Source organism: Papaver somniferum, chromosome 7 (assembly GCF_003573695.1).
Source record: "Papaver somniferum cultivar HN1 chromosome 7, ASM357369v1, whole genome shotgun sequence".
Classification (NCBI taxonomy): Eukaryota; Viridiplantae; Streptophyta; class Magnoliopsida; order Ranunculales; family Papaveraceae; genus Papaver; species Papaver somniferum.
Genome location: NC_039364.1, coordinates 248,448,302 through 248,457,623, shown reverse-complemented (window position 1 = coordinate 248,457,623; position 9,322 = coordinate 248,448,302). Strand labels below are relative to the sequence as shown.

Genomic DNA, 9,322 nt, shown 5'->3' with positions numbered 1-9,322 from the left:
TTCAAATAGCAGATTCTACTGATTTAGAAAACAATGTTGTTAAATTTGTTGATTCTGGTTAAGGAAAGGTTACTTCAAAACCAGTTGCTTTTACTTCTTGGTCTTTAATAGCTTCTAATTCAGCTGGAAAAGGTAATTCAACTGCACGTGCTACACCTGACAAGTATATTCCTGGCATAGCAGTAACTTCCAAGTCAGCTAGAAACAGTAAGACAAAAGAAAATACTACATCTGAAAAAAATACATTCCTGGTATCACAAATGTAGCTTCTCCACCAGATAAGCATATCACTGGAAACACTTAAAAGGTAACAAAATACAATTTTAGGAAAAGTGTTGGAAAATGAAGTCCAAAAAACCTCCAACCTTCAATACGAAGATTCTTTTTTGGAACATAAGGGGCCTTAGAAGAACTAGGGCCCAACAGAAGCTGAAAACTTTAGTTAATCAATTTTCTCCTACCTTAGTTTGGATTGAAGAACCACATATACATTGTACTCCTTCTTTTTGCAATAAATTGAACTTCCCTGGAATGCAATACATGGCAATTCATAATACTTCTTCTAATCACAAAGGTAACATTTGGTTATTTTGGAGCAATTCCATTTCTACTCCTTCAGTAGTATCTATTACAAGTCAGATGATAACAGTAGCAGTAGGAGATGTTATGGTCTCAGGTTTTCATGCTAGTGTTAACATGGTGCAAAGAAAATTTATGTGGTCTGAAATGCAGATGATAAGTGATCTTAAAAAGCCTTGGATTGTATTGGGGGACTTTAATGCAGTGCTTTCAATCGAAGAAAAAATGGGTGGTAGAACTCCTTCTAGAAGATCAATGCTAGATTTTAATGAATGTGTGGATCAATGTCAGTTAATTCAAGCTCCCAAGACTGGTCTGGATTTTTCTTGGTCAAACTGTTAACATGGAGATAAAAGAATATTATGCCATCTTGATAGAGCTTTTTTTAATATGGAATGGTTGCAAAATTATCAGGATTGGGGATATAAAGTTGGTCTTAGAGTGGTATCAGATCACTCACCTTTACTTGGAGGGTGTGTCAATATACCTAAACCAAAGAATGCTAGATTTCAAAAAATGTGGCTTGAACATCCAGGGTTTATGAAGTTAGTAGAGACAGTTGGACAACATAGTTGTCAGGTGATCCTGCTTTTGTGTTTATACAAAAACTTAAAAGACTTAAGAAAATTTAAAAGAATGGAACTGGAGTGTGTTTGAAATGTACAAACAAAAATCAAAGAAGCTGAAGAGAATGTCAGAGCCAAAATGATTATATCAGATAGGGATCCTCATAACACAGATGCCTTAAGTGATTTAGTACAAGATCAAAATGAGTATAATTCAAGGGAAACTCAATATAGTACTATGATGAGGCAGAAATCAAGAATTAAATGGGTGAAGGAAGGATCAACAAATACTCAATTCTTTCATACTAATATCAAAGTGAGATACTCCAAAAATCTATTTGTTGAACTGGAAGATGAAAATGGAAATCTTGTATCTGATCAAGAACAAATTGCAGACCTTTTGCTTAAATTCTTTGAAAGAAAATTTCAGTATCAAGAAGCTACAATTGATGAATCTTTACTTGTTGTAATTACAAAAATTATCACTGATGTTGATCAACAGATGCTTGAAGCTTTACCAACTGCAAAAGAAATCCATCAAGCAATCTTTGATATTGATGAAGAAAGTGCTCCAGGTCCTGATGGATTCTCAGGTATGTTTTATAGAAAATGTTGGAACATTATTAAGCAAGACTTTGTTGAAGCAGTTCAATTATGTAGGAGAAGAAAATTTATTCCTAAAGGTCTTAATTCCAATTTTCTGGTTCTTCTGCCAAAGGTTCAAGGAGCTAAAAAGCCTAATAAATTTAGACCTATAGGGTTAAGTAATGTGAGCTTTAAAGTATTTACCAAAATCATTACAGGTAGGATGGGAACTTTGATCTCAAAACTTATATCTCCTCAGCAGGTAGCCTATATTAAAGGCAGAAGTATTCATGAGAAAATACTTATGGTTTCAGAACTTGTGAATGAAATGAAAACAAAAAGAAGAGGAGGCAATGTTGGCTTAAAATTAGACATATCTCAAGCCTATGATTCAGTTAACTGGTCCTTCTTATTTAAAGTTCTTTAGCAATTTGGTTTTTCATCTACTTGGTGTCAGTGGCTGCAAATTTTATTTGAATCTGCAAGGATTTCTGTAATGGTAAATGGTGGTCCAAGAGGTTTCTTTTCTATGGGCAGGGGCTTGAAGCAAGGAGATCCATTGTCTCCTATTTTGTTCATTCTAATGGAGTAGGTGCCAAGTAGAGGAATCACTCAATTGGTGCAATCAGGAAAAATGCAACCAACGGTAAATAGAAAAGGTATTCATCCTACCCACTTAATGTTGGCTGATGATGTATTCATTTTCACTGATGGTTCCAAAAGAAGTTTAGATAGTCCGCTCAAGCTCCTTAAGCAATATCAAGACTGCTCTGGACAAATCATTAACAAAACCAAAAGTAAGTGCTTTGTTGAAGGTTGTTCTCAAGAAAGAAAGCTGCAAATTGCAAATTTTTTACATATGGATCTTACAGATTTTCCAAATAGATACTTAGGTGTCATATTAATGCCTGAAAGAGCAAGTTGCTGTCATTTCATGACAGATTGGTTTTAATCAAGTCTGTCATTTCCAGCTTTCCTCTATATTCTATGGCAGTTTATAAATGGCCTAGCTCTATAATTAAAGTATGTGAAAAGATCATGAGAAACTTTCTGTGGTCAGGTGATATTTTGGCATGGCAGAAAGTGTGTGTACTCCCATAAGTGAAGGAGTATTGGGCATTAGAAGACTTGAAGTGGTTAATAAGGCATTGTTAATGAAAATGATGTGGAAAATGCATGCTTCTGAGGATGAATGGTCTAAGTTCTTTGCAGCAAAATATAAGGATAAAAATGATCAGTGGTACAACAAATGGAGGTATTCAACTGTTTGGACTGGACTAAAATGGGCGTGGAAACAATTGAAGCCTGACATAAGATGGAACATTGGCAATAAAGAACAAAATATCTGTATGGTTTGATATCTGGTAATCTGGATAGGTGAACAAGCTTTAGTTGACATAGTGGGGAATACAGAGTATGTCAAAGATCATTTGCAGATGACAGTCCAAGATTTATTAACTCAAGAAAACTGGAATATCCCTGTATAATCTAACTTCTCCATTACCAGCTATTAGTGGTGGAACTGATAAAATTGTATGGAGTGGTGACCTCAAAGGAAAATTCTCTACTTCAGCGTAGTCAATAAAATTTGACACAGAGAACCTCTACTTCAATGTCCTGCAAAGATCTGGAAATCCTTCTTACATCCTGGAATATCAAGTAATATATGGAAAATCAAACATAATGTATATGTGGATGATGTGAAGAAAGTGAAACAAGGATTCTCTGTTGTTTCAAGATGTTGCATCTGCAAGGAGAATCAAGATAGCATGGAGCATTTGTTGTGGTTCTGCAAATTTAGCTCCAACATCTGGCAATGGCTAGGTAATGTGTTTAACTTCAAAAATACAATTTCTTTTGATGAGGTTTTCACACTGGAAAAGCATAAAATTTCTATTGTTCAAGAAATCTGGTTAACAACAGCTTGCTCTACAATTAGAGAGCTTTGGTTCCAAAAGAATAAGGCACTCTTTGAGAACATTCAGCCTAATGAAACTCAATTTAAAAGTAGAATTCTAAATCTGGTATATGAAGGAAGTTATAGAATGAGGGGTACAAGGTGGAATCAAAATTATGATGCAGCTATTCTGCACTTCTTCAACATTAAAAATAGATGCACCAAATTTAACTATATTGTAAAGTGTCAGTGGAATGCTCCAGAAGAGGGGTTTGTTATGTTTTGTTGTGATGGTGCAGTTTTTGGCAATCCAGGCAATGCAGGTTTTGGAATGATAGCAAGAGATCAATTCTGTCAAGTTCTGAGGACAATTGCAGGAGGTGCTGGTATTGCCACTGACTACATGTATTGCATAGGTGCTTGCAGTTTTATGGGCAATACAATGGGCAGTAAGATTGTCTTGTAATAAAATTATCATATGCTCAGATTCCAAGTCAGTGGTGGAAGATTTTAAAAGGAGAAAAATTCCATGGTTTATTCATGCTAGATGGGTGAAGGCTTGTCAATCAATAACTGAAATTAAATATGTCCACTTATAGGGAAATAAATTTTTCTGCAGATGCTTTAGCCAAGAAGGGAGCAAGACTAAACTTGGGAGAAGTAATACATCATGAAGGAAGACCTGCTTCTCTAATACAAATTGAAATGCCAGATAAGAAATATTACAGATTCTGCTAGTTATGTTTTCTAGTTGTTTGTAGCTTTTCTGTCTAATTCTGTTGTTCCATTTTTGTATCTCTTAAATAAGTCTTGTAAAACTTTTGTTATTCACATTAATAAAAATTGTGACTTAGCAAAGAAAAAAAAAATCCCAAGATGTGTTTTCCCACCATCAGTAACAAATTTGAGCAATCAATTACCAATTCTCCAGGAAATAAATCCTACAACTGTAATCAAAAATAACACCACTAAATGCAACCTTAGCCATAACTTCAACCTTTTACACCTCCAAGCTCCCAATTTTTATCCTGCTCACAAATTTACCACTATACAAGCAAACCCATTTATAAAATTTCTCTGTTTGTTCATAACCATAAATCACCAAATATATAACTACTATCAGTTGTTTCTCTACCAAACTAGTACTTCCTGTAACTGGAGTTTGAGTATCAGAAAAAACACTTTAACCTTCAATCTCTTGTTCAATTTTGCACACTTCACAATATTACCTGGACTATCTATACCATCACATTAAAGGTAGAAAACAGGCTCTGCAATTGCTATGGACTAAACTCTTCTGGTTTCAGCAGGTAAATCTTTCTTTCACTACTGAGTTGGTTACCTTTCATTCTAATTCGCATAACAATCCTAATCTCTTGCTTACTAGTAATCGCATCTATACTATTTATCTTAAAATTACAATTTGCAATCATCTACCTAAGTATTTGCAACACAATCGTAATGACTTATTCATAATCAACCATTCATATATATTTTTCACATCCATCCAATTATACTGGTATTTCATCAACATAATCCGTATGAGTTTAAAATCCAAAAAACGCAAAAAGAAGGAAAGGAATTGCCTTCTTTGTTTAATACCAAAACTTCTTAGTTCTTATCTTTCAACAACACATAAAACATAAGATTACCTTCTTAAGCATTTCTTGGGACGACCTGGAACAATATTTCGCATGCCTTGGCTCTCCCGAATAGCTTGTCTTCGATTAGCTCGTCCTGGACGAGCAGGAGGATAGGCTCGCATGGATCTGTCTCTTGCAGGATTTGGAACTGGCTCTGGTACTGGTGCGGCTGGATCTGCTGCTGGTGCTGGTATTTCTGCTTGATGCATCTCAGGTCCTTGTTCTGGTGGATTCACCTCCCCATAACCAACATTATCTACATCGGCCACCTCTGCTGCAATCCGGCCAACCACTGGACACAACATATCGAGCTGGGGGAAAATAACTGCTTGAGAAGGAAGAGGGAGTGTTGCATGCCTTCGAATCTCAGAACGTACTGGTGCTGGCATCACATTGGAATAGAACCCTTGGCGCACCCCACCAGTAACAACATAGCGATCTCCAACAAGCACTACATCTTCATTCGCTATATATTAACCTATCTGAGGGTGTATTGCATATATCACCCATCCCTATGTTGCACTCCAAACATGCCTTCTTCTGCTACCTGCTTCCATTGGTACGGACCCATCCTCTATACTTTCATCTGGAATATCATCCATATTCCCAACACAACCACTACCAACACCATCACTACCTTCACCACCGACTGCACTAGTACCACCACCACCACCACCACCACCACCACCACTACCATTGCCCAGCTCATAAGTACTATTCTGAAACACCCCATTGAAATGCACCATTACCTCTTCCATCACTCCCACCTCCGCCGCCACCACCACCACCACTACTACCACTTCTTGCCTCATAATTACTACTCTGAAACATTCTTTTATCCGCATCATTATTACCTGCTTGAACCTGTTTCTTTACATGCAACAATTAACAAGTAAATTTCAATTCATCACAAAACACTCTGACTTTCATCTAAGCAACAAAATCAATTACTTGTGCTTGAATTGGGATGCTAGAACTCGGTTGCACCGTTACTCCACCACACCTTGGTGGGATCTGATCATACACCTGCTTTATCTTGACCCTGCAATTGTATCGCAAATTCTCCCAACGCCAACTAAAATTTCGGGTATAGTTGATAGCCTCTCGCCCATTTGGAAATGCAATACCATAAGGCAAACTGTATATTGGGTAGTTAGGATTGTACCAACTCAGTGTACGCTCTTGCAATATTTCCGGAGTATCCTTAACAATCCCACCCTCACTATAAAATATTCGAGGCATGATCTCTGTATTTTTCTGAAGAGTAAGATTTCTGATATCTATATTTTTTCGGAGAGGAAGAAAAGAAAATGAAGAGTTGGCTCTTCGTATCTAATTTTATATTGGAAGACAGAGGGAAAGACTTAGTTTCTCTACCGTCAAGGGTTAATGACTCTCTTAACTCTGGCGAACCTATCTCTATACGTCACTTCCAACTGACTTTTCCCTTTCAGTCATGTCCGTTGACTGCAAAGGGCATCATTATGCCGCTAAACCATCTTTAATAGTATGCATTAAGCGGTCTACTCCACTTGGAAAACCTATGCACCATGCTCTCAATAGGCTAGCAGTTACTGTTGTTTGCAACTGTGCCGCTTTTATGTGTCATCCGCTTCGCTATTTGGAAAAAACGGTCCTTGGGCTTGCTATCATTGGGCACCTACAGACCCAACATAACGTCAACACCAAGGTGGGTCACAAAACCTCAACAGACTATCTCTCTCAAATCACAAAAATCTCAAGTCTAAGGTACGTACTTTAATTATTTTACTACAACTTAATAGTATCACCAAAACATCGTTTGTTGCATTATCTATTCTGACGGATACTCACGGGTCTATTATCCTAATCTTGGTAGCCAGGATTGGATTATAAATACTTGGCTTGAACCATCCAGCTCTATAATCCGTACCCCTGGTCTACTTACATGTACTTTCCTTTGCTACTTGAATATTAATTGTAACTCTAAATTATATCTTCAGAAACCCTCTTATAGCCAACTCTGGGAAGATCCAAAATTTCATCTGGCAAACCCTGTTTAGGATAGATATTTATTTTACCTATGACCAACTGAACCATAGCTCTCAACATGTTCATAAAGTACACAAAGTACTTGGAAATAAGCTGAATAAAGATAAAAGATTAAATCACAGGAGAACTAAACTTATAATCTTATTAGTTCAAAAGTTGTGTTTCATCATAGACAAGCCTCTCTCACAAGGCTCGATAGTAGTCATCATCATCAAGTATCAATAATAAAAGCTATGGTGGACTCACTCAGTCGGCACATGAGACTTGTACCTTGGTAAAGACTGGCATTGGTTCATTGACTTCTACTTTGTCTCTTTGGCTAGTCATGGGCACTTGTCCTTCCTGATCCTTGAGAAAGACACCATCAAAATTCAAATTAAAGTTCTCAACTTTTTTATCTCCTTCACCGGGACTTGCTCCATCACTACCATCGACACCCATTCCTTTTACCACACTTATGCACATGACCTTCACTTCTGGCACCAAACCTAATGATTCAGTGGAAAATCTTTTTGATCAAATGAACTCCTCTCTAAACATCCCGGGAGACCTCTTCCTCAAAGTGTTCATCAACTCTGAAAAGATTCTACCCAAAAAGGAAGTCAGCTGGAAATGGGTTTTCATTGGAAGGTTTTGTAGTAAAATCTCTCATGAAACCAGAGTTATCTCAAGGTTCATTAAGAAAAATTGGGAACTTAGAACAGATGCTGAAGTTTTTCTTGGAATAAAAGAAGAAACTATTAATCTATTAGACTTGGAAGTATGGAGGACTACAGAATCCCCCTTAGGACCAAATTATATAGATGAAGCTAATTTCTATGTTGTTAAGATTTGGGTCCTGGTTAAAAGGATTCCTAAGCATATCATACCTGATATCCGGAGCATTCTCAAGCCTGCAGGAACTTTTCAGGAAGCTAAAAAGCCTTGCGGAAGAGATGAAGATGAGAAAAACATGGAAATCCTTCTAAACATTGAGATTACCAGAGCTCTCAAGTATGGCACACCCACCATATCTCACTATCTAGAATTTTCTTATGCTCTTCCTGGGTTAGAATTCTGCAAAGTTTGTAGGATCTTGGATCATCCTGGTCCCCTCTGTGAAGAAAAGGAGGAAAGCAACTTCCATCCTAACCATAACAACCAACCTTTCATTACCAATTCCTTCAAATACCGCACCCAAGTATCCCATTCCTATCAACGGAAGTTTTTATTCATACAAGAATGCTGCTCAAGAGATTGTAATCAAATTAAGACAAACCCAAATACATATTACTCTACAAAACAACACAGAAGAATTGGATGGTCCAACTGATATTATCATTTTTAAAGCTGGCTTGCAAGGACCTATAGTGGGTGATATCCCAACTAGCAATCCTGAAGCTTTAGCTTGCCAGAAAAACATAGGAAAATTATTGAAAATCACAAAGATAAAATACCAAACACAAAAAGAGAGAGGCTTCAACTTCAAAAGTGTTGTTAGAAGGTGTTAGAGAACTACTTGGTCGAACTCGCATGCGTTGTTATCTCAGGCATGTTTGTCAATGTTAGCGATCAAAACTATAAATTTTGATTTCTAGCCTATTTATAGATGTCTCGGACTAGGACATATATATTGTAGTTGAGCTTAGATTTCACAGAGTTCATCATTTGAAGACGAAGAACTACTAAGGGGAGCTTGTGGAACTTCTTCGACAAAAGGTATGTGGAGACTTGAACTCATCTATCACTTGGAAAGTCTATTTCTACTATCTCCTATATTGAGACATAAGTCGTGTTAATATATAGTTTTCTCTATACACATTTGAGATTTCGAGCTGAGTATATCTCAGTTACATATTTCTCGAAATCTGTGTTGGTAAGCTTTCGCTTCGACCAAGTTCATCTTATATCATGAGAAAATTGCCGAGTAACATCTTCCATGGTTTGTGCGATACAATCATTTGATGTAGGCTTGGAATGTTTCGATAATGATTATTTGAATATCTTGAAAATTGCTTTGATGCTAATAGTGTGTGAAAACG

General features: G+C 36.8%; 1 protein-coding gene across 1 annotated transcript; it reads left to right on the top strand.

Annotated features, from left to right (window-relative positions):
* Positions 1–1,284: 1,284 nt before the first annotated feature.
* Positions 1,285–2,322, top strand: LOC113296316. The gene is made up of 3 exons (XM_026544624.1): positions 1,285–1,738; positions 1,949–2,085; positions 2,188–2,322. The coding sequence occupies exons 1-3, from the start codon at positions 1,285–1,287 to the stop codon at positions 2,320–2,322; spliced, it is 726 nt and encodes a 241-aa protein (XP_026400409.1).
* The last annotated feature ends 7,000 nt before the right edge of the window (positions 2,323–9,322 follow it).

Excerpts from the sequence above, each read along its gene's own strand:
- LOC113296316 (XM_026544624.1), top strand. The coding sequence starts at position 1,285 with ATGATTATATCAGATAGGGATCCTCATAACACAGATGCCTTAAGTGAT. Across the intron at positions 1,739-1,948 it reads AGGTCCTGATGGATTCTCAG|GTAGGATGGGAACTTTGATC; the intron begins GTATGTTTTATA and ends AAATCATTACAG. Across the intron at positions 2,086-2,187 it reads CAAAAAGAAGAGGAGGCAAT|TGGCTGCAAATTTTATTTGA; the intron begins GTTGGCTTAAAA and ends ACTTGGTGTCAG.